The sequence below is a fragment of the Hypanus sabinus genome (assembly GCF_030144855.1).
Source record: "Hypanus sabinus isolate sHypSab1 chromosome 24 unlocalized genomic scaffold, sHypSab1.hap1 SUPER_24_unloc_7, whole genome shotgun sequence".
In the NCBI taxonomy this organism is placed as follows: domain Eukaryota; kingdom Metazoa; phylum Chordata; class Chondrichthyes; order Myliobatiformes; family Dasyatidae; genus Hypanus; species Hypanus sabinus.
Genome location: NW_026778950.1, coordinates 24,205 through 48,719, shown reverse-complemented (window position 1 = coordinate 48,719; position 24,515 = coordinate 24,205). Strand labels below are relative to the sequence as shown.

The window sequence follows — 24,515 nt, the reverse complement described above, 5'->3', positions numbered from 1 at the left end:
TCTGAATGATTGGGGAACAACTTCTTCCCCTCTGTCATCACATTTCTGGAGAGACATGAACGCTCCAAACGCACACAAACTGCTGGCGGAACACGGCAAGTCGGGCAGCATTTATGGAAAGGGAAACAGTCGATGATTCGGACTGAGATGCTTCACCAGGAAGTGTGTGTGTTTCTTTGAATTTCAAGCATCTGCACATTTTTTCGTGTCAGCATTTTTAAATTTCTATTTTTGCATTACTTATGCATAACTTGTTGCAAACAGGCAGTTACGGCAGGGGTTTCTGGTGTGTAAGCAAACTACCAGCTGGGCGGGTTTCCGCCTGCCTTAAAGATGGCCGCCAACTCGCCCGTGCTTCCGCCCGCCTGATAACCTCACGTCCGGTCGAGGCCTAAGGGGGCCCTGGGCGATGGCGGACACGGAGGGAAAGGGCGCACTAGCCGACGGGGGGCAACAGGAGACCTCTGAGGCGTCAGACACGCCCCCCGAAGCTCTGGCAGTGGCCGAGGAGCCGCCGGCCGAAGAGCAACTACGGCGCAAAAGTGAGCGGAGGGGCAACTGGGGAGTGGGGAGGAGGCAGCGGCAGGCCGAACGGACTGAGTGACGGCGGGTGCGGCCAATGAACGGTGGGCGGGAAGATGGGGGGGTTGAGTGACAGCAGGCACGGCCAATAGATGGTGGGCAGGAATGCGTGATGGCGGCTGAGTTCCGACAAGACGGAGTTTGGGGCGGGAGAATGGGTTGAGTGGCGACAGGTGCGGCCAGGGGACTGGTCCGATTAGCCTTGATAGACGGTGGCCGGAAGCAATAGCGAGGTGGGCAGGAAGAGGGCGGGTGCTGTCAGCTGTGGCCGGTTGGCCAATGGGGAGCGTGAGGGGTGGGTTTGGTAGGAGGGGGCGAGGAGGGAGGAGAGGGGCGGGTAGGAGAGTGAGGAGGAACTAAGGCGGGAATAGAAGAGGAAAGAGGATAGGGGTTGAGGAGGAGGGAGTGGAAGAGGGTAGGGATGAGGATGATGGGGTTGAGGAGGAGGGAGTGGTAGGGATGAGGATGATAGGGTTTGAGGAGGGAGTGGTAGGGATGAGGATGATAGGGGTTGAGGAGGAGGGAGTGGAAGAGGGTAGGGATGAGAATGATGGGGTTGAGGAGGGAGTGGAAGAGGGTAGGGATGAGGATGATAGGGGTTGAGGAGGAGGGAGTGGAAGAGGGTAGGGATGAGAATGATAGGGGTTGAGGAGGAGGGAGTGGTAGGGATGAGGATGATAGGGATTGAGGAGGAGGGAGTGGAAGAGGGTAGGGATGAGGATGATAGGGGTTGAGGAGGAGGGAGTGGAAGAGGGTAGGGATGAGGATGATAGGGGTTGAGGAGGAGGGAGTGGAAGAGGGTAGGGATGAGAATGATAGGGGTTGAGGAGGAGGGAGTGGAAAGCGGAGGTGTAGGAGGGTGATTTATTTATTTCAGGAGATACACGCAGAAAAAATCCTTCTGGCCTAACAAGCTGCAGCACCCAGCCACCCACCAATTTAACCCAAGCCTCATCACGGGACAATTTACAATTACCAACTGTAATTTAATTGTAATTTTCAATTACTACCAACCGGTATGCTTTTGGACTGTGGGCAGAAACCGGAGCACCCAGAGGAAACCCACATGGTCACGGGGAGAACGTAGAAACTCCTTACAGAACTGAACTGTGGACGCTGACACCCCTAGTGTCGTGCTAACTTCTACGCTACCTTGGCACCCATAATAATGATGCAGCCTGCAGGGAAGAGATCATCAGCATGAAACAGTGGTGTCAAGAAAACAAACTCTCCCTCAATGTCGCAAAGGAGCTGGTTAGCCCATAGAGACATCAAAGGAGCTGGTTAGCCCATAGAGACATCAAAGGATCTGGTTAGCCCATAGAGACATCAAAGGATCTGGTTAGCCCATAGAGACATCAAAGGATCTGGTTAGCCCATAGAGACATCAAAGGATCTGGTTAGCCCATAGAGACATCAAAGGATCTGGGGTTGAGACAGCTTTAGGTTCCTCAGCAGAAACATCACCGAGGATCGCACGTGATCTGTACATACCGGCTGTGTGTGGAAGCAGTGCCTCTTTCACCTCAGATGGTTGAAGAAGTTTGGAGTGAACCCCCAAGTTCTAAGAACTTTCTACAGGGGCACAACGGACAGCATCACTGCCTAGTATGAGAACTGTACTTCCGTCAATCACAGGACTGCAGAGAGTTGTGCGGACAGCCCAGCGCATCTGTAGATGTGACCTTCCCACTATTCAGGACTTTTACAGAGACAGGTGTGTAAAAAGGGCCTGAAGGAGCCACCCCAGTCACAAACTGTTCCAGCTGCTGCCGTCCAGGAAACGGTACCGCAGAACAATAGCCAGGACCAACAGGCTCCGGGACAGCTTCTTCTATCAAGCCATCAGACTGTTAAACTCATGCTGACACAACTGTATTTCTATGTTATGTGACTATCCTGTTGTACATACTATTTATTATAAATTACTATAAATTGCACATATAGATGGAGACATAATGTAGAGATTTTTACTCCTCATGTAAGTAGTAAAACCAATTCAATTGGCAGGTGAATGGCAGGTCAATGAGTTCCAAGGAAGCACTGGGGGATGGATGGAGATAGCTGGGGACTGTGGGAGAGGAGAGGGGTGAGGGTCAAGGGAGATGGGTGATGGGGAGGGGTGTCCAGGAAGGGTTGGGAAGCATCAGCACTGATGTGTTTGTCCCTTCCTCTTTCCTCTCCCACCCAAGTTGACATTCTTCTGAAGGCAGTTGGGGACACCCCCATCATGAAACAGAAGAAGTGGACGGTGGAGAGATCGCGGACCATTCAAGCCCTTGGGCAGTTTGTGAAGAAGTTCCTCAAATTGGAGCCTCTGGAACAGTTGGTGAGTCCTCCTGTAGACCCCCTACTTCCCCAACTCTACCTGCTCTTCCACCATCTCCTAATCAGTCCATCTGTAGACACCCTGCTTCTTCAACACTGCCTGATCCTCCAACTACTAAACTATTCAAATCCTTCTGCAGGCTCCCTGTTTTCTCAGCACTGCCTACTCCTCCACCAATCTCCCAATCTGTCCAAGTCCTTCTGCAGTATCCCTCTTGGTATCGTCAGCAAACTTGACCACAAAGTCGTCAATTTTGTCATCCACACAATTAACATATAACATTAAATTAATGAACTGAACAACCAACAAAAACATATCAAACTGTCCTCGTGAATGAGGAGCAGAATTGTCCCGTTGAGTTTGCTCTGTCATTCCACCGTGGCTGATCAACGCCGTTCTCCTGACTTCGCCACATCACCCTTATGTCTGTGGTGGGAAAGCTGTTGGAAAAGATTCTTAGAGATTGAATCTATGGACAATTAGAGAATCATGGTCTGATCAGGGACAGTCAGCATGGCTTTGTGAAGGGCAGATCGTGTCTAACAAGCCTGATAGAGTTCTTTGAGGAGGTGACCAGGCATATAGATGAGGGTAGTGCACTGGATGTGATCTACATGGATTTGACAATGTTCCACACGGTAGGCTTATTCAGAAAGTCAGAAGGCATGGGATCCAGGGAAGTTTGGCCAGGTGGATTCAGAATTGGCTTGCCTGCAGAAAGCAGAGTGTCATGTTTGGAGGGAGTACATTCAGATTGGAGGGTTGTGACCAGTGGTGTCCCACAAGGATGTGTTCCGGGACCTCTACTTTTTGTGATTTTTATTAACGACCTGGATATGGGGGTAGAAGGGTGCGTTGGCAAGTTTGCAGACGACACAAAGGTTGGTGGTGTTGTAGACAGTGTAGAGGATTGTCGAAGATTGCAGAGAGACATTGATAGGATGCAGAAGTGGGCTGAGAAGTGGCAGATGGAGTTTAACCCAGAGAAGTGAGAGGTGGTACACTTTGGAAGGACAAACTCCAAGGCAGAGTACAAAGTAAATGGTAGGATACTTGGTAGTGTGGAGGAGCAGAGGGATCTGGGGGTACATGTCCACAGATCCCTGAAAGTTGCCTCACAGGTAGATAGGGTAGTTAAGAAAGCTTATGGGGTGTTAACTTTCATAAGTCGAGGGATAGAGTTTAAGAGATGCGATGAAATGATGCAGCTCTATAAAACTCTGGTTAGGCCACACTTGGAGTACTGTGTCCAGTTCTGGTCGCCTCACTATAGGAAGGATGTGGAAGCATTGGAAAGGGTACAGAGGAGATTTACCAGGATACTGCCTGGTTTAGAGAGTATGGATTATGATCAGAGGTTAAGGGAGCTAGGGCTTTACTCTCTGGAGAGAAGGAGGATGAAAGGAGACATGATAGAGGTGTACAAGATATTAAGAGGAATAGACAGAGTGGACAGCCAGCGCCTCTTCCCCAGGTCACCACTGCTCAGTACAAGAGGACATGGCTTTAAGGTAAGGGGAGGGAAGTTCAAGGGGGAAATTAGAGGAAGGTTTTTCACTCAGAGAGTGGTTGGTGCCTAGAATCCTGCCTGAGTCAGTGGTGGAGGCAGATACACTAGTGAAGTTTAAGAGACTACTAGACAGGTAGTGGAGGAATTTAAGGTGGGGGGTTATATGGGAAGCAGGGTTTGAGGGTCGGCACAACATTGTGGGCTGAAGGGCCTGTAATGTACTGTACTATTCTATGTTCTATGTAATCAAGAACCTGTTCACCTTAGCTTTAAATATACCCAGTGACTTAGCCTCCACATCTGTTGTCAGTGAATCAATGGACAGTAGGTGCAGGAGTAGGCCATTCGGCCCTTCTAGCCAGCACCGCCATTCACTGTGATCATGGCTGATCATACACAATCAGTACCCTGTTCCTGCCTTCTCCCCATATCCCTTGACCCCGCTATCTATAAGAGCTCTATCTAACTCTCTCTTGAATGCATCCAGAGACTTGGCCTCCACAGCCTTCTGGGGCAGAGCATTCCACATATCCACCACTCTCTGGGTGAAAAAGTTTTTCCACATCTCTGTTCTAAATGGCCTACCCCTTATTCTTAAACTGTGGCCTCTAATTCTGGACTCACCCATCAGCGGGAACATGCTTCCTGCCTCCAGCGTATCCAATCCCTTAATAATCTTATATGTTTCAATCAGATCCCCTCTCATCCTTCTAAATTCCAGTGTATACAAGCCCAGTCGCTCCAATCTTTCAACATATGACAGTCCTGCCATTCTGGGAATTAACCTTGTGAACCTACGTTGCACTCCCTCAATAGCAAGAATGTCCTTCCTCAAATTTGGAGACCAAAACTGCACACAATACTCCAGGTGGGGTCTCACCAGGGCCCTGTACAGCTGCAGGACCTCTTTACTCCTATACTCAATTCCTCTTGTTATAAAAGCCAGCATGCCATTAGCTTTCTTCACTGCCTGCTGTATCTGCATGCTTGCTTTCATTGACTAATGTACAAGAACACCTAGATCTTGTTGTGCTTCCCCTTTTCCTAACTTGACTCCATTTAGATCTGCCTTCCTGTTCTTGCCACCAAAGTGGATAACCTCACATTTATCCACATTAAACTGCATCTGCCATATATTTGCCCACTCACCCAACCTGTCCAAGTCACCCTGCATTCTCATAACATCCTCCTGACATTTCACACTGCCACCCTGCTTTGTGTCATCAGCAAATTTGCTAATGTTACTTTTAATCCCTTCATCTAAATCATTAATGTATATTGTAAACAGCTGCGGTCCCAGCACCGAACCTTGCGCTACCCCACTGGTCACAGCCTGCCATTCCAAAAGTTAATCGCTGCTCTTTGTTTCCTGTCAGCCAGCCTATTTTCAATCCATGTCAGTACTCTGCCCCCAATACTACGTGCCCTAATTTTGCCCACTAATCTCCTATGTGGGACTTTATCAAAAGCTTTCTGGAAGTCCAGGTACACTACATCCACTGGCTCTCCCTTGTCCATTTTCATAGTTACCCTCTGGCTAAAATGTTCCTCTATTTTGAGGCTGTGCCCTCCGGTGCCGATTCTCCCACCATTGGAAACTGCATCCACTCTATCTCGGACTTGTATCCGAGGATCACAAGGAAGTTTGCACAGATTTGGCATGTCACCATGGGCTAGCTGGGGAGTGTATGTCTGGCTGTATCATGGCCGGGTATCGAATCACCAATGCCCAGGAGCAGAAAGAGGTGGATCGGCCCAGTCCTTAGCAGGGAAAATCCTCTCTACCACTGAGCACACCCACATGGAGCTCTGCCACTGGATCCATCATCAGGCCATGCTCTCTTCTCATCGGTGTGGTCTCCTGTATATCAGCGAGACCTGATGTAGATTGGGATTCCACTCCGCTGTGTACCTACGCTCCATTCACCAGAAAAAGCAGGATCTTCCAGTGGCCCCCATTTCAATCCCACTTCACATTCCCATATGTCAGTCCCTGCTCGCCTCCACACTCGCATTGGAGGAGCAACGCTGTCTGGTTGGTCTCCAACCTGATGGTGTGAACATCGATTTCTCCAACCTTCAGCAATGCTGTCTACCCCCCATTCCCCATTCCTGTTTTCTCTCTCTCATCTCCCTAACACCTTATCTGGTGTTCCTCTCCCTTTCATTTCTTCCATGGCCTTCTGTCATCTCCTATCAGATCCCCCCTTCTCCAGCCCTTGATCTCTTTCACCAATCAGCTTCTCAGCTCTTTACTGTACACTTCCCCCTCCCGGTTTCACCTCTCACTTGCCTCCTTACACTGACTTTTCATCTTTTTTCCTCCAGCTCAAAGCATCAACTGTTTACTCTTTTCCTTGGCGTGTGTTGCTTGGATTTACAGCATCTGCAGATTTTCTCTTGTTTGAGGAGGCTTTGGTGCAATACCACCAGGTTCAGGAATGGTACCATCAGGCTCCTGAACCAGCGTGGTAACTTCACTCACCTCAGAGCTGAGTGGATTCCACAGACTCACCTTCAAGGATTCTTAGCGTTATTTTTCATTTGTACAAATTGTATTTTTACACGGTAGTTGTTTGTTAGTCTTTGTTTAAAAGAACACAAGGAATAGCAGGAGTTGGCCATTCGGCCTGTCAAGCCTGCTCCTCCATTCAATAAGATCATGGCTGATCTGGCCATGGGCTCATCTCCACCTACCTGCCTATTCCCCACAACCCTTAATTCCCCAACTATGCAAAAATCTATCCAACCTTGTCTAAAGTATATTTACTGAGGTAGCCTCCACTGCTTTGTTGGGCAGAGAATTCCACAGATTCCCCACTCTCTGGGAAAAGCAGTTCCTCCTCATCTCCATCCTAAATCTGCTCCCACGAATCTTGAGGCAATGTTCCCTAGTTTTAGTGTCACCTACCAGTGGAAACTGCCTCTATTTATCCCTTTCATAATTTTTAATGTTTCTGTAAGATCCTTCTGAATTCCAGCAAGTACAGTCCCAGGCAACTCAGATTTTATTCCAGAGACTGTTGTGTGTGAAAATCCCAGGAGATCAGTAGTTTCTGAGATACTCAAACTACCCTGTCTGGCACTATGGTCAAAGTCACCTAGATTGCCACCGTAGTGTAGCGGGTAGTGCAGTGGCATTGCGCGAGGTCCATCCCAGCATGCTCTGCAAGGCGTCTCTCTACAACCTCCCCATGGAACGTGTGGGTTTCCTCCCGCTAGGTTAATTGGTCATTGTACAGTAAATTGTCCTGTGATTACGTTAGGGTTAAATCGGGTTGTTGGGCAGCTCTGCTCGTTCTGCACTGCATCTCCAAACAAATAAATAAATCAAATTTCTTCCCAGTTCTGATGTACGGTCAGAACAACAACTGAACCTCTTGACCATGTCTGCATGCCTTTATGCACTGAGTTGCTGTTGTTTGATTGGCTGATTAGATATATACCTGATAAAATGGCCACTGAGTGTAGATGTACTTTACTAATACATTTACTTTGATTCATCATTCTGTATGCATTCTCTGCTCTCTCTCCCCTACAGTTCATCTATGTAAACCAGTCGTTCGCCCCGAGTCCTGATCAGGAAGTGGGAACGCTCTATGAGGTGAGATGAGCCCATTCACCATTGCTCTGCATGTAGGCATTTCCAATTCACCAGAACAGGGTGCAGAGCTGCTCAGGGAAGAGGGTAAATGGGGGGGGGGGAGGAGGTGGGGGTATCTCATTGAATTTCCTTGATAGACTGGATGTGGAGAAGATGTTTCCCATCAGAATCAGGTTTAATATCACCGGCATTTGTGGTGAAATTTGTTAACTCTGCAGCAGCAGTTCAATGCAATACATGATAAATATAGAAAAAACAGAATAGGTATGTGCAGTAAATAAGTACTGCAAAAACAGAAATTAAAAAGTAGTGAGGTCGTGTCCATTTAGAAATTGGACGACAGAGGGGAGGAAGCTGTTCCTGAATCGCTGAGTGTGGGCCTTCTGGCCTCTGTACCTCCTGCCTGATGGTAACAGTGAGGAAAGGGCATGCCCTGGGTGCTGGAGGTCCTTAATAATGGACGCTGTCTTTCTGAGACACCGCTCCCTGAAGATGTCCTGCGTACTTTGTATGTTAGCACCCAAGATGGAGCAGGCTAGATTTACATCTCTCTGCAGCTTCTTTTGGTCCTGTGCAGTAGCCCCTCCACACCTGACAGCAATGCAGCCTGTCAGAATGCTCGCCATGGTATGTCTGTAGAGGTTTTCAAGTGTTTTAGTCAACAAATCGAATCTCCTCAAACTCCTGATTAAAATTTAGCCACTGTCTTGCCTTCATTATAGTTTCATTGATATGCTGGGGCTAAGTTGTATCTTCTGAGATGTTCCCTACCAGGAATTGCTCACTCTTTCCACTTCTGATCCCTATATGAGGATCGGTTCATGTGCTACTCTTCCTGAAGTCGTCAATCAGTTCTTTGGTCTTATTAATGAGTGCAAGGTTGTTGCTGTGACACCAGCTGGTATATCTTGTTCCTGTACACCCTTTCATAGAAACATAGAAAACCTACAGCACAATACAGGCCCTTCGGCCCACAAAGTTGTGCCGAACACGTCCCTATCTTAGAAATTCATTCTGCCAACAATGGTTGTATCATCAGCAAATTTCTAGATGGCATTTGGGCAATGCCTAGCCACACAGTCATGGGTGTGGGGAGGGTAGAGCAATGGGCTAAGCACACACCCCTGAGATCGTCAGCGAGGAGGAGGAGGTATTATTTCCAATCCACATGGATTGTGGTCTTCCGGTTAGGAAGTTGAGGATCCAATTGCAGAGGTTCTGTAGCTTATTCATCAGGACTGTGGGAACGATGGTGTTAAACGCTGTGTTATAGTCAGTGACGTAGGTGATTGTATTGTCCAGGTGATCTAAGGCCACATGGAGAGCGATCTGCCGTAGACCTATTGTGGTGACAGGGCAAGTTGGGGCCAGGTCCTTGCTGAGGCAGGAATTGCTTGTACTCCCAGCAAGTCTGCAGATTTTCTGTTTGACCTTACAGAGGGATTGATTCTAGCCAAGACCAACTTTTCAAAGTATTTCATAGCCCTCACCTGGGCAGTGGAGTTATCGGGGCACCGTCTTGACGGTGTTTCCGTAGCCAGCTATTCTCGTTTTTATGAGGCCGAGTTGCTAGCTCGACGCTCAACCCGACTTGGATATGAACTCGGGAGTCTGGCGCTGATATTATGGTGCTACCAGGCGGGACAACTTTTCTTGGGTGATGGTATAATTGTTGTCCTTTTGAGGCTGGTGGGGAGCCAGGGACAAGAGGGCACTGCCTCAGAATGGACGGAAACCTATTTAGAACAGAGATGAGGAGGAATTTCTTTAACCAGAGGGTGGTGAATCTGTGGAATTCATTGCCACAGTTGGCTGTTGAGGTCAAGACATTGGGTATATTTAAATCGAAGGTTTAGTCAGGATGTTGAAGGTCACGGGGATAAGGCAGGAGAATGGGGTTGAGAGGGACAATAAATCAACCAGGATGGAGCAGGCTCGATGCGTAGAACCGCTTAATTCTGCTTCTGTGTCTTATGGTCTGGTTCCTGGTGAATACCGTGATGAGTTCAGGTCTCCTTACCTTCAGGAAAGATAGGCTCGCAATTGGAGTTGGTTTATCATTGTAGCATGTACCGAGATACAGTGAAAATCTTGTCTTGCATACAGATCAGATCATTACACAGAGCATCGAGGTAGAACAAGGGAAAACAATAACAGAATGCAGAATAAAGTGTTACAGTTACAGAGAAAGGGCAATGCAGGCAGACAACAAGGTTCAAGGGTCACGACGACAACGGTTTATTATTGAGAGATGTACTGAGATACAGTGAACTGCACAGTGTGGACAGAGATCAGCTCGTTACACAGTGAGTTGAGGTAGAACAAGGGAAAACAAGTTTAAGGTAAGGGGTGGTTATATTTGAAAGGGAAGTTGAGGGGGGAATTGATGATTTAAAATCATCTCCGGCCATTAATGGAGGTGTCCGTGGATCCCCTGATTTAACGGGAAGTGAGAGAGGGGAGCTGATCTATAGGGGGTTGCAGAGGAAGAAACTTTTCTTGTTGCTTGTACATAGAATGAGGCCGAGGCAGACGCAGTTCCAGAGTCGGACAGGTGGATAAGGAGGAGGATTGGGGTGGAGGGTGGGGGTGAAGATCCTGGGCCCCTTCCCACTCAGTTTTAGGGGCCTCTCTTTCTGAACTGTAGCCCCAAGGTTCCCTCGCACCTGACCCTTGTTTTCTCTTCCAGTGCTTCGGGAGTGATGGCAAGTTGGTGCTGCACTACTGCAAGAACCAAGCATGGGGTTGAAGGAGAGGGGGGGCACGAATCTCCTACCCCCGACTCTCTTGTCCAGACTCGTCAGACCCCATGATGGAACCAGCTGCTCCTCCTCCTCCTTCGTTTTCCCTTCCCTTATCCCCTATTCCTGTATTCTCTGCCCCCTCACTCTCCTCCCCACTATTCCTTCTCTTCCCTCCTCTTCCCCCCTCCTTGCCTCATCGGACATCGCGAGGGCGGGGTTGCGAAGGAGGCAGGTTCCATCAGTGGGGTTACCTGGAAGATGGGGGGGGGGGAATGGAGGGTGGGGAAGAGGGCGAGTAGTACTGTGCAGCCAGTGTGGAGGGTTGATTGGGGGCAGTGGGGCAGCTTTCCAAGAGGATGATTTTGGAATCATGAGGGGGCATGGCTGTCAACAGCTGCCTGAATGTAAGTTCACTGATGTACACACACTCACTCACACTCACACTCACACTCACACTCACACACACTCACACTCACTCACTCACACACTCACACTCACACACACAGACAAACACACACACACACACACACACAGACACAAACACAGACACACACACACACATTCACTCACGCACACACACACACACACAGACATACACACACAAACACAGACACAAACACACTCACACTCACACACACATTCACACACACATACAGACACACACACACACACACACACACCAGATAGAGACACATACACAGACAGTAGATGGGAAGATATGTATCTTTCTCCCCCCACCCCTGTCTGTGTGTGTCTCTGCCTCGTGTGTGTGTGTGTGTGTGTGTGTGTGTGTCTATCTGTCGCTTTCTTCCCTCTCCATCCCATGAGGTTGACCTTGAGCTTATGAAGCTGCCCATCTGTAGACTTACGTAACTTTGAACGTTGTAAATCTCTCTGCAATAAAGTGATGTGGGATCCTGATTGCAGGTTGAGCACTGATCATTTCTGCAGGAGGGGAGGGGTTTGCTGGAAACTCTCAGGGTTCGGAGGGGTGGAGGGTTGATGTCCAGACGGCAGGTCACAGAGGGGCCGGTCTCTGACCCATCCAGCAGTAGCAAAGAGGTCAGAGGTGAGAGTGGGCCACGTTTGGAGTGAGAGGTTAAGGAGGTGTCTGGCTTCTGGTGGGTGAAAGGTCATTGATGGAAGGCAGGAGTTGAATGGGGAGTTGGAAGGGTGAGGCTTGCGAATGAGGGTTTACCTCAGGAGACAAAGGGTGAAAGGTTAGACTGGGCGGGTGAGGAGAAATGGAGTTTGACCCCAGAAAGAGGGGTGAAAGGTCACAGAGACGGAGCATGACCATAGAAGGCAAATAGTGAAAGGTCATGGGTTAAGGAATTAACACAGAGAGCGAGGAGTAAGATGTCACAGGGATGTGGCTTGTGCACCAGAAGGCAAGAGGTGAGAGGCCGCAGCGATGGGTTTTAATCCCAGAAGGTGAGGAGTGAAAGGTCATGGAGATGGGGTTTGAGCCAGAGGATGAGGGGTGGAACGTTGTGTGGACTTCCCTTGACCCCAGAGTGGGTCAAAAGTCAGCGGGGGGTTTGGGAAGAAGAGTCCACATGTCACACGGAGGGTCAGGTGTGAAAGGTCATTTTGACGGCGTGTGAGCCAGATGGGACAGCAACTCCCCACCCTCCCTCTCACTCCTCAGGTGAGTCAGAGGGGCTGTGGGGTGGGAAGTCGTTGGACAGGGAGAGCCCGCCCTCAATCTCGCCCCCATCCTGGGCCGGCCCGCGCGCTGGGAAGGCGGAACGCTCCCACAGGAAAGGGGCGAGCTCGGGGTCCAGTACCAGCAGGTGCGGAGGAGAGGAAACGATGGTGTGACAGGAGGAGGTTCCCGCTAATGATTGCCGGCCGCAGCGACCCTGCGCCTCTGTCTTGGCATAAGCGTTGAGGCTGCAAACAGCGGAGGCCATGCAGAGGCTGAATGAGAGCCAGGCCAACCTGTGGGGAGAGGGATGGGGGTGTCAGTGCTGTCCATGGAGCCTCCCCTCCTTTCCCATTTATTACCTCTTCTTCCGCTCCCCTGCCCCCGTCTTCACACTCCAGGAACTGTGCCCGGTGCTCCTGGTGTGGGTCTGACCCAGGGAAATGGAGATGGGAACTGTGCACGGTGATCCTGGTGTGGGTCTGACCCAGGGAAATGGAGATGGGAACTGTGCACGGTGATCCTGGTGTGTGTTTGACCCAGGGGGATATGGAGACAGGAACTGTGCACGGTGATCCCGGTGTGGGTCAGACCCAGGGATATGGAGATGGGAACTGTGCACGGTGCTCCCGATGTGGGTCTGACCCAGGGGGATATGGAGATGGGAACTGTGCACGGTACTCCCGGTGTGCGTCTGACCCAGGGGGATATGGAGACGGGAACTGTGCACGGTGCTCCCGGTGTGGGTCTGACCCAGGGGGTTACAGAGACGGGAACTGTGCACGGTGATCCGGTGTGGGTCTGACCCAGGGGGAAATGGAGATGGGAACTGTGCATGGTGCTCCTGTTGTGGGTCTGACCCAGGGAAATGGAGATGGGAACTGTGCATGGTGCTCCTGGTGTGGGTCTGACCCAGGGCGTTACAGAGACGGGAACTGTGCACGGTGATCCGGTGTGGGTCTGATCCAGGGGGATATGGAGACGGGAACTGTGCATGGTGCTCCTGTTGTGGGTCTGACCCAGGGAAATGGAGATGGGAACTGTGCACGGTGCTCCTGGTGTGGGTCTGACCCAGGGGGATATGGAGATGGGAACTGTGCACGGTGATCCCGGTGTGGGTCTGACCCAGGGAAATGGAGATGGGAACTGTGCACGGTGATCCGGTGTGGGTCTGACCCAGGGGGATATGGAGACGGGAACTGTGCATGGTGCTCCTGGTGTGGGTCTGACCCAGGGAAATGGAGATGGGAACTGTGCACGGTGCTCCCGGTGTGGGTCTGACCCAGGGGGTTACAGAGACGGGAACTGTGCACGGTGATCCGGTGTGGGTCTGATCCAGGGGGATATGGAGACGGGAACTGTGCACAGTGCTCCCGGTGTGGGTCTGACCCAGGGATATGGAGACGGGAACTGTGCACAGTGATCTGGTGTGGGTCTGACCCAGGGGGAAATGGAGATGGGAACTGTGCACAGTGCTCCCGGTGTGGGTCTGACACACGGATATGGAGACGGGAACTGTGCACGGTGCTCCCGGTGTGTGTCTGACCCAGAGATATATGGAGATGGGAACTGTGCACGGTGATCCCGGTGTGGGTCTGACCCAGAGGGATATGGAGATAGGAACTGTGCACGGTGATCCCGGTGTGGGTCTGACCCAGGGGGATATGGAGATGGGAACTGTGCACGGTGCTCCTGGTGTGGGTCTGACCCAGGGAAATGGAGATGGGAACTGTGCACGGTGCTCCCGGTGTGGGTCTGACCCAGGGGGTTACAGAGACGGGAACTGTGCACGGTGCTCCCGATATGGGTCTGACCCAGGGATATGGAGATGGGAACTGAGCACGGTGCTGCCGGTGTGGGTCTGACCCAGAGATACCGAGATGGGAACTGTGCACGGTGATCCCGGTGTGGGTCTGACCCAGGGGGATATGGAGATGGGAACTGTGCACGGTGCTGCAGGTGTGGGTCTGACCCAGGGGGATATGGAGACGGGAACTGTGCATGGTGCTCCCGGTGTGGGTCTGACCCAGGGGGATATGGAGATGGGAACTGTGCACGGTGCTCCCGGTGTGGGTCTGACCCAGAGATACCGAGATGCGAACTGTACACGGTGCTCCCAATGTGGGTCTGACCCAGGGGGATATGGAGATGGGAACTGTGCACGGTGCTGCCGGTGTGGGTCTGACCCAGAGGGATATGGAGATGGGAACTGTGCACGGTGCTGCCGGTGTGGGTCTGACCCAGAGATACCGAGATGGGAACTGTGCACGGTGCTCCCGATGTGGGTCTGACCCAGGGGGATATGGAGACGGGAACTGTGCACGGTGCTCCCGATGTGGGTCTGACCCAGGGGGATATGGAGATGGGAACTGTGCACGGTGCTCCCGATGTGGGTCTGACCCAGGGGGATATGGAGACGGGAACTGTGCACGGTGCTCCCGATGTGGGTCCGACCCAGGGGGATATGGAGATGGGAACTGTGCACGGTGATCCCGGTGTGGGTCTGACCCAGAGGGATATGGAGATAGGAACTGTGCACGGTGATCCCGGTGTGGGTCTGACCCAGGGGGATATGGAGATGGGAACTGCACGTTGCTCCCGGTGTGGGTCTGACCCAGGGGGTTACGAGACGGGAACTGTGCACGGTGATCCGGTGTGGGTCTGACCCAGGGGGAAATGAGATGGGAACTGTGCATGGTGCTCCCGGTGTGGGTCTGACCCAGGGGGATATGGAGATGGGAACTGTGCACGGTGCTCCCGGTGTGGGTCTGACCCAGGGGGATATGGAGATGGGAACTGCACGTTGCTCCCGGTGTGGGTCTGGCCCAGGGGGATATGGAGACGGGAACTGTGCACGGTGCTTCCGGTGTGGGTCTGACCCAGGGAAATGGAGATGGGAACTGTGCATGGTGCTCCTGGTGTGGGTCTGACCCAGGGAAATGGAGATGGGAACTGTGCACGGTGCTCCCGGTGTGGGTCTGACCCAGGGGGTTACAGAGACGGGAACTGTTCACGGTGCTCACGGTGTGGGTCTGACCCAGAGGGATATGGAGATGGGAACTGTGCACGGTGCTGCCGGTGTGGGTCTGACCCAGAGATACCGAGATGGGAACTGTGCACGGTGCTCCGGATGTGGGTCTGACCCAGGGGGATATGGAGACGGGAACTGTGCACGGTGCTCCCGATGTGGGTCTGACCCAGGGGGATATGGAGATGGGAACTGTGCACGGTACTCCCGGTGTGCGTCTGACCCAGGGGGATATGGAGGACGGGAACTGTGCACGGTGCTCCTGGTGTGGGTCTGACCCAGGGGATATGGAGATGGGAACTGTGCACGGTGATCCCGGTGTGGGTCTGACCCAGGGGGATATGGAGGACGGGAACTGTGCACGGTGCTCCTGGTGTGGGTCTGACCCAGGGGATATGGAGATGGGAACTGTGCACGGTGATCCCGGTGTGGGTCTGACCCAGGGGGATATGGAGACGGGAACTGTGCACGGTGCTCCTGGTGTGGGTCTGACCCAGGGGGATACAGAGACGGGAACTGTGCACGGTGATCCGGTGTGGGTCTGACCCAGGGGGATATGGAGACGGGAACTGTGCATGGTGATCCTGTTGTGGGTCTGACCCAGGGAAATGGAGATGGGAACTGCACGTTGCTCCCGGTGTGGGTCTGACCCAGGGGAATATGGAGATGGGAACTGTGCACGGTGCTGCCGGTGTGGGTCTGACCCAGAGGGATATGGAGATGGGAACTGAGCACGGTGCTGCCGGTGTGGGTCTGACCCAGAGATACCGAGATGGGAACTGTGCACGGTGCTCCCGATGTGGGTCTGACCCAGGGGGATATGGAGACGGGAACTGTGCACGGTGCTCCCGATGTGGGTCTGACCCAGGGGGATATGGAGATGGGAACTGTGCACGGTACTCCCGGTGTGCGTCTGACCCAGGGGGATATGGAGACGGGAACTGTGCACGGTGCTCCCGGTGTGGGTCTGACCCAGGGGGTTACAGAGACGAGAACTGTGCACGGTGATCCGGTGTGGGTCTGACCCAGGGGGAAATGGAGATGGGAACTGTGCATGGTGCTCCTGTTGTGGGTCTGACCCAGGGAAATGGAGATGGGAACTGTGCATGGTGCTCCTGGTGTGGGTCTGACCCAGGGGGTTACAGAGACGGGAACTGTGCACGGTGATCCGGTGTGGGTCAGATCCAGGGGGATATGGAGACGGGAACTGTGCATGGTGCTCCTGTTGTGGGTCTGACCCAGGGAAATGGAGATGGGAACTGTGCACGGTGCTCCTGGTGTGGGTCTGACCCAGGGGGATATGGAGATGGGAACTGTGCACGGTGATCCCGGTGTGGGTCTGACCCAGGGAAATGGAGATGGGAACTGTGCACGGTGATCCGGTGTGGGTCTGACCCAGGGGGATATGGAGACGGGAACTGTGCATGGTGCTCCTGTTGTGGGTCTGACCCAGGGAAATGGAGATGGGAACTGTGCATGGTGCTCCTGGTGTGGGTCTGACCCAGGGAAATGGAGATGGGAACTGTGCACGGTGCTCCCGGTGTGGGTCTGACCCAGGGGGTTACAGAGACGGGAACTGTGCACGGTGATCCCGGTGTGGGTCTGACCCAGGGGGATATGGAGATGGGAACTGTGCACGGTGCTCCTGGTGTGGGTCTGACCCAGGGGGATATGGAGATGGGAACTGCACGTTGCTCCCGGTGTGGGTCTGACCCAGGGGGTTACAGAGACGGGAACTGTGCACGGTGATCCGGTGTGGGTCTGACCCAGGGGGAAATGAGATGGGAACTGTGCATGGTGCTCCCGGTGTGGGTCTGACCCAGGGGGATATGGAGATGGGAACTGTGCATGGTGCTCCCGGTGTGGGTCTGACCCAGGGGGATATGGAGATGGGAACTGCACGTTGCTCCCGGTGTGGGTCTGGCCCAGGGGGATATGGAGACGGGAACTGTGCACGGTGCTTCCGGTGTGGGTCTGACCCAGGGAAATGGAGATGGGAACTGTGCATGGTGCTCCTGGTGTGGGTCTGACCCAGAGGGATATGGAGATGGGAACTGTGCACGGTGCTGCCGGTGTGGGTCTGACCCAGAGATACCGAGATGGGAACTGTGCACGGTGCTCCCGATGTGGGTCTGACCCAGGGGGATATGGAGATGGGAACTGTGCACGGTACTCCCGGTGTGCGTCTGACCCAGGGGGATATGGAGACGGGAACTGTGCACGGTGCTCCTGGTGTGGGTCTGACCCAGGGGATATGGAGATGGGAACTGTGCACGGTGATCCCGGTGTGGGTCTGACCCAGGGGGATATGGAGACGGGAACTGTGCACGGTGCTCCTGGTGTGGGTCTGACCCAGGGGGATATGGAGATGGGAACTGTGCACGGTGATCCCGGTGTGGGTCTGACCCAGGGAAATGGAGATGGGAACTGTGCACGGTGATCCGGTGTGGGTCTGACCCAGGGGGATATGGAGACGGGAACTGTGCATGGTGCTCCTGTTGTGGGTCTGACCCAGGGAAATGGAGATGGGAACTGTTCATGGTGCTCCTGGTGCGGGTCTGACCCAGGGGGTTACAGAGACGGGAACTGTGCACGGTGATCCGGTGTGGGTCTGATCCAGGGGGATATGGAGACGGGAACTGTGCATGGTGCTCCTGTTGTGGGTCTGACCCAGGGAAATGGAGATGGGAACTGTGCACGGTGATCTGGTGTGGGTCTGACCCAGGGGGAAATGGAGATGGGAACTGTGCACGGTGCTCCCGATGTGGGTCTGACCCAGGGGGATATGGAGACGGGAACTGTGCACGGTGCTCCCGATGTGGGTCTGACCCAGGGGGATATGGAGATGGGAACTGTGCACGGTACTCCCGGTGTGCGTCTGACCCAGAGGGATATGGAGACGGGAACTGTGCACGGTGCTCCTGGTCTGGGTCTGATCCAGGGGGATATGGAGATGGGAACTGTGCACGGTGATCCCGGTGTGGGTCTGACCCTGGGGGATATGGAGACGGGAACTGTGCACGGTGCTCCCAGTGTGGGTCTGACCCAGGGGGATATGGAGATGGGAACTGCACGTTGCTCCCGGTGTGGGTCTGACCCAGGGGGTTACAGAGACGGGAACTGTGCACGGTGATCCGGTGTGGGTCTGACCCAGGGGGAAATGGAGATGGGAACTGTGCATGGTGCTCCCGGCGTGGGTCTGACCCAGGGGGATATGGAGATGGGAACTGTGCACGGTGCACCCGGTGTGGGTCTGACCCAGGGGGATATGGAGATGGGAACTGCACGTTGCTCCCGGTGTGGGTCTGGCCCAGGGGGATATGGAGACGGGAACAGTGCACGGTGCTTCCGGTGTGGGTCTGACCCAGGGAAATGGGGATGGGAACTGTGCATGGTGCTCCTGGTGTGGGTCTGACCCAGGGAAATGGAGATGGGAACTGTGCACGGTGCTCCCGGTGTGGGTCTGACCCAGGGGGTTACAGAGACGGGAACTGTTCACGGTGCTCACGGTGTGGGTCTGACCCAGGGGGATATGGAGACAGGAACTGTGCACGGTGCTCCCAGTGTGGGTCTGACCCAAGGGGTTATGGAGATGGGAACTGTGCACGGTGCTCCCGATGTGGGTCTGACCCAGGGGAATATGGAGATGGGAACTGAGCACGGTGCTGCCGGTGTGGGTCTGACCCAGAGGGATATGGAGATGGGAACTGTGCACGGTGCTGCCGGTGTGGGTCTGACCCAGGGGGATATGGAGACGGGAACTGTGCACGGTGATCCCGGTGTGGGTCTGACCCAGGGGGATATGGAGACGGGAACTGTGCACGGTGCTCCCGGTGTGGGTCTGACCCAGGGGGATATGTAGACGGGAACTGTGCACGGTGATCCTGGTGTGGGTCTGACCCAGAGATACCGAGATGGGAACTGTGCACGGTGCTCCCGATGTGGGTCTGACCCAGGGGGATATGGAGACGGCAACTGTGCACGGTGCTCCCGGTGTGGGTCTGACCCTGGGGGATATGGAGACGGGAACTGTGCACGGTGCTCCCGGTGTGGGTCTGACCCTGGGGGATATGGAGACGGGAACTGTGCACGGTGCTCCCGGTGTGGGTCTGACCCAGGGGGATATGGAGACGGGAACTGTGCACGGTGATCCTGGTTTGGGTCTGACCCAGAGATACCGAGATGGGAACTGTGCACGGTGCTCCCGATGTGGGTCTGACCCAGGGGGATATGGAGCAGGGAGCTGTACACGGTGCTCCCGGGTGTGGGTCTGACCCAGGGGGATATGGAGACGGGAACTGTGCACGGTGCTCCCGGTGTGGGTCTGACCCTGGGGGATATGGAGACTGGAACTGTGCACGGTACTCCCGGTGTGCGTCTGACCCAGAGGGATATGGAGACGGGAACTGTGCACGGTGCTCCTGGTGTGGGTCTGACCCAGGGGATATGGAGATGGGAACTGTGCACGGTGATCCCGGTGTGGGTCTGACCCAGGGGGATATGGAGACGGGAACTGTGCACGGTGCTCCCGGTGTGGGTCTGACCCAGGGGGTTACAGAGACGGGAACTGTGCACGGTGATCCGGTGTGGGTCTGACCCAGGGGGAAATGGAGATGGGAACTGTGCATGGTGCTCCTGTTGTGGGTCTGACCCAGGGAAATGGAGATGGGAACTGTGCATGGTGCTCCTGGTGTGGGTCTGACCCAGGGGGTTACAGAGACGGGAACTGTGCACGGTGATCCGGTGTGGGTCTGATCCAGGGGGATATGGAGACGGGAACTGTGCACGGTGCTCCTGGTGTGGGTCTGACCCAGGGGGATATGGAGATGGGAACTGTGCACGGTGATCCCGGTGTGGGTCTGACCCAGGGAAATGGAGATGGGAACTGTGCACGGTGATCCGGTGTGGGTCTGACCCAGGGGGATATGGAGACGGGAACTGTGCATGGTGCTCCTGTTGTGGGTCTGACCCAGGGAAATGGAGATGGGAACTGTGCATGGTGCTCCTGGTGTGGGTCTGACCCAGGGGGTTACAGAGACGGGAACTGTGCACGGTGATCCGGTGTGGGTCTGATCCAGGGGGATATGGAGGCGGGAACTGTGCATGGTGCTCCTGTTGTGGGTCTGACCCAGGGAAATGGAGATGGGAACTGTGCACGGTGATCTGGTGTGGGTCTGACCCAGGGGGAAATGGAGATGGGAACTGTGCACGGTGCTCCCGATGTGGGTCTGACCCAGGGGGATATGGAGACGGGAACTGTGCACGGTGCTCCCGATGTGGGTCTGACCCAGGGGGATATGGAGATGGGAACTGTGCACGGTACTCCCGGTGTGCGTCTGACCCAGAGGGATATGGAGACGGGAACTGTGCACGGTGCTCCTGGTGTGGGTCTGACCCAGGGGATATGGAGATGGGAACTGTGCACGGTGATCCCGGTGTGGGTCTGACCCAGGGGGTTACAGAGACGGGAACTGTGCACGGTGATCCGGTGTGGGTCTGACCCAGGGGGAAATGGAGATGGGAACTGTGCATGGTGCTCCCGGTGTGGGTCTGACCCAGGGGGATATGGAGATGGGAACTGTGCACGGTGCACCCGGTGTGGGTCTGACCCAGGGGGATATGGAGATGGGAACTGCACGTTGCTCCCGGTGTGGGTCTGGCCCAGGGGGATATGGAGACGGGAACTGTGCACGGTGCTTCCGGTGTGGGTCTGACCCAGGGAAATGGAGATGGGAACTGTGCATGGTGCTCCTGGTGTGGGTCTGACCCAGGGAAATGGAGATGGGAACTGTGCACGGTGCTCCCGGTGTGGGTCTGACCCAGGGGGTTACAGAGACGGGAACTGTTCACGGTGCTCACGGTGTGGGTCTGACCCAGAGATACCGAGATGGGAACTGTGCACGGTGCTCCCGATGTGGGTCTGACCCAGGGGGATATGGAGATGGGAACTGTGCACGGTGCTCCCGATGTGGGTCTGACCCAGGGGGATATGGAGACGGGAACTGTGCATGGTGATCCTGTTGTGGGTCTGACCCAGGGAAATGGAGATGGGAACTGCACGTTGCTCCCGGTGTGGGTCTGACCCAGGGGAATATGGAGATGGGAACTGTGCACGGTGCTGCCGGTGTGGGTCTGACCCAGAGATACCGAGATGGGAACTGTGCACGGTGCTCCCGATGTGGGTCTGACCCAGGGGGATATGGAGACGGGAACTGTGCACGGTGCTCCCGATGTGGGTCTGACCCAGGGGGATATGGAGATGGGAACTGTGCACGGTACTCCCGGTGTGCGTCTGACCCAGGGGGATATGGAGACGGGAACTGTGCATGGTGCTCCTGGTGTGGGTCTGACCCAGGGGATATGGAGATGGGAACTGTGCACGGTGATCCCGGTGTGGGTCTGACCCAGGGGGATATGGAGACGAGAACTGTGCACGGTGCTCCCGGTGTGGGTCTGACCCAGGGGGTTACAGAGACGAGAACTGTGCACGGTGATCCGGTGTGGGTCTGACCCAGGGGGAAATGGAGATGGGAACTGTGCATGGTGCTCCTGTTGTGGGTCTGACCCAGGGAAATGGAGATGGGAACTGTGCATGGTGCTCCTGGTGTGGGTCTGACCCAGGGGGTTACAGAGACGGGAACTGTGCACGGTGATCCGGTGTGGGTCAGATCCAGGGGGATATGGAGACGGGAACTGTGCATGGTGCTCCTGTTGTGGGTCTGACCCAGGGAAATGGAGATGGGAACTGTGCACGGTGCTCCTGGTGTGGGTCTGACCCAGGGGGATATAGAGATGGGAACTGTGCACGGTGATCCCGGTGTGGGTCTGAACCAGGGAAATGGAGATGGGAACTGTGCACGGTGATCCGGTGTGGGTCTGACCCAGGGGGATATGGAGACGGGAACTGTGCATGGTGCTCCTGTTGTGGGTCTGACCCAGGGAAATGGAGATGGGAACTGTGCATGGTGCTCCTGGTGTGGGTCTGACCCAGGGAAATGGAGATGGGAACTGTGCACGGTGCTCCCGGTGTGGGTCTGACCCAGGGGGTTACAGAGACGGGAACTGTGCACGGTGATCCCGGTGTGGGTCTGACCCAGGGGGATATGGAGATGGGAACTGTGCACGGTGCTCCTGGTGTGGGTCTGACCCAGGGGGATATGGAGATGGGAACTGCACGTTGCTCCCGGTGTGGGTCTGACCCAGGGGGTTACAGAGACGGGAACTGTGCACGGTGATCCGGTGTGGGTCTGACCCAGGGGGAAATGAGATGGGAACTGTGCATGGTGCTCCCGGTGTGGGTCTGACCCAGGGGGATATGGAGATGGGAACTGTGCATGGTGCTCCCGGTGTGGGTCTGACCCAGGGGGATATGGAGATGGGTACTGCACGTTGCTCCCGGTGTGGGTCTGGCCCAGGGGGATATGGAGACGGGAACTGTGCACGGTGCTTCCGGTGTGGGTCTGACCCAGGGAAATGGAGATGGGAACTGTGCACGGTGATCCCGGTGTGGGTCTGACCCTGGGGGATATGGAGACGGGAACTGTGCACGGTGCTCCCAGTGTGGGTCTGACCCAGGGGGATATGGAGATGGGAACTGCACGTTGCTCCCGGTGTGGGTCTGACCCAGGGGGTTACAGAGATGGGAACTGTGAACGGTGATCCGGTGTGGGTCTGACCCAGGGGGAAATGGAGATGGGAACTGTGCATGGTGCTCCCGGCGTGAGTCTGACCCAGGGGGATATGGAGATGGGAACTGTGCACGGTGCACCCGGTGTGGGTCTGACCCAGGGGGATATGGAGATGGGAACTGCACGTTGCTCCCGGTGTGGGTCTGGCCCAGGGGGATATGGAGACGGGAACAGTGCACGGTGCTTCCGGTGTGGGTCTGACCCAGGGAAATGGAGATGGGAACTGTGCATGGTGCTCCTGGTGTGGGTCTGACCCAGGGAAATGGAGATGGGAACTATGCACGGTGCTCCCGGTGTGGGTCTGACCCAGGGGGTTACAGAGACGGGAACTGTTCACGGTGCTCACGGTGTGGGTCTGACCCAGGGGAATATGGAGATGGGAACTGTGCACGGTGCTGCCGGTGTGGGTCTGACCCAGGGGGATATGGAGACGGGAACTGTGCACGGTGATCCCGGTGTGGGTCTGACCCAGGGGGATATGGAGACGGGAACTGTGCACGGTGCTCCCGGTGTGGGTCTGACCCAGGGGGATATGGAGACGGGAACTGTGCACGGTGATCCTGGTGTGGGTCTGACCCAGAGATACCGAGATGGGAACTGTGCACGGTGCTCCCGATGTGGGTCTGACCCAGGGGGATATGGAGACGGGAACTGTGCACGGTGCTCCCGGTGTGGGTCTGACCCTGGGGGATATGGAGACGGGAACTGTGCACGGTGCTCCCGGTGTGGGTCTGACCCTGGGGGATATGGAGACGGGAACTGTGCACGGTGCTCCCGGTGTGGGTCTGACCCAGGGGGATATGGAGACGGGAACTGTGCACGGTGATCCTGGTGTGGGTCTGACCCAGAGATACCGAGATGGGAACTGTGCACGGTGCTCCCGATGTGGGTCTGACCCAGGGGGATATGGAGCAGGGAGCTGTACACGGTGCTCCCGGTGTGGGTCTGACCCAGGGGGATATGGAGACGGGAACTGTGCACGGTGCTCCCGGTGTGGGTCTGACCCTGGGGGATATGGAGACGGGAACTGTGCACGGTACTCCCGGTGTGCGTCTGACCCAGAGGGATATGGAGACGGGAACTGTGCACGGTGCTCCTGGTGTGGGTCTGACCCAGGGGATATGGAGATGGGAACTGTGCACGGTGATCCCGGTGTGGGTCTGACCCAGGGGGATATGGAGACGGGAACTGTGCACGGTGCTCCCGGTGTGGGTCTGACCCAGGGGGTTACAGAGACGGGAACTGTGCACGGTGATCCGGTGTGGGTCTGACCCAGGGGGAAATGGAGATGGGAACTGTGCATGGTGCTCCTGTTGTGGGTCTGACCCAGGGAAATGGAGATGGGAACTGTGCATGGTGCTCCTGGTGTGGGTCTGACCCAG

At 54.9% G+C, this 24,515-nt stretch overlaps 2 protein-coding genes across 2 annotated transcripts in view; one reads left to right on the top strand and one right to left on the bottom strand.

Annotated features, from left to right (window-relative positions):
* The first annotated feature begins 359 nt into the window (after window positions 1–359).
* LOC132385528 (ubiquitin-like protein ATG12) lies at window positions 360–11,690 on the top strand. Its single transcript, XM_059957651.1, has 4 exons — window positions 360–542; window positions 2,775–2,911; window positions 7,963–8,025; window positions 10,715–11,690. The coding sequence occupies exons 1-4, from the start codon at window positions 410–412 to the stop codon at window positions 10,772–10,774; spliced, it is 393 nt and encodes a 130-aa protein (XP_059813634.1). The 5' UTR covers window positions 360–409; the 3' UTR covers window positions 10,775–11,690.
* LOC132385527 (germ cell-specific gene 1-like protein) overlaps window positions 11,521–24,515 on the bottom strand; it is a 26,366-nt gene continuing 13,371 nt past the window's right edge. The window contains exon 2 of the mRNA XM_059957650.1: window positions 11,521–12,713. Coding sequence (XP_059813633.1) covers window positions 12,410–12,713 — 304 coding nt within the window. The 3' untranslated portion in view covers window positions 11,521–12,409. The remainder of the gene's footprint in view (window positions 12,714–24,515) is intronic.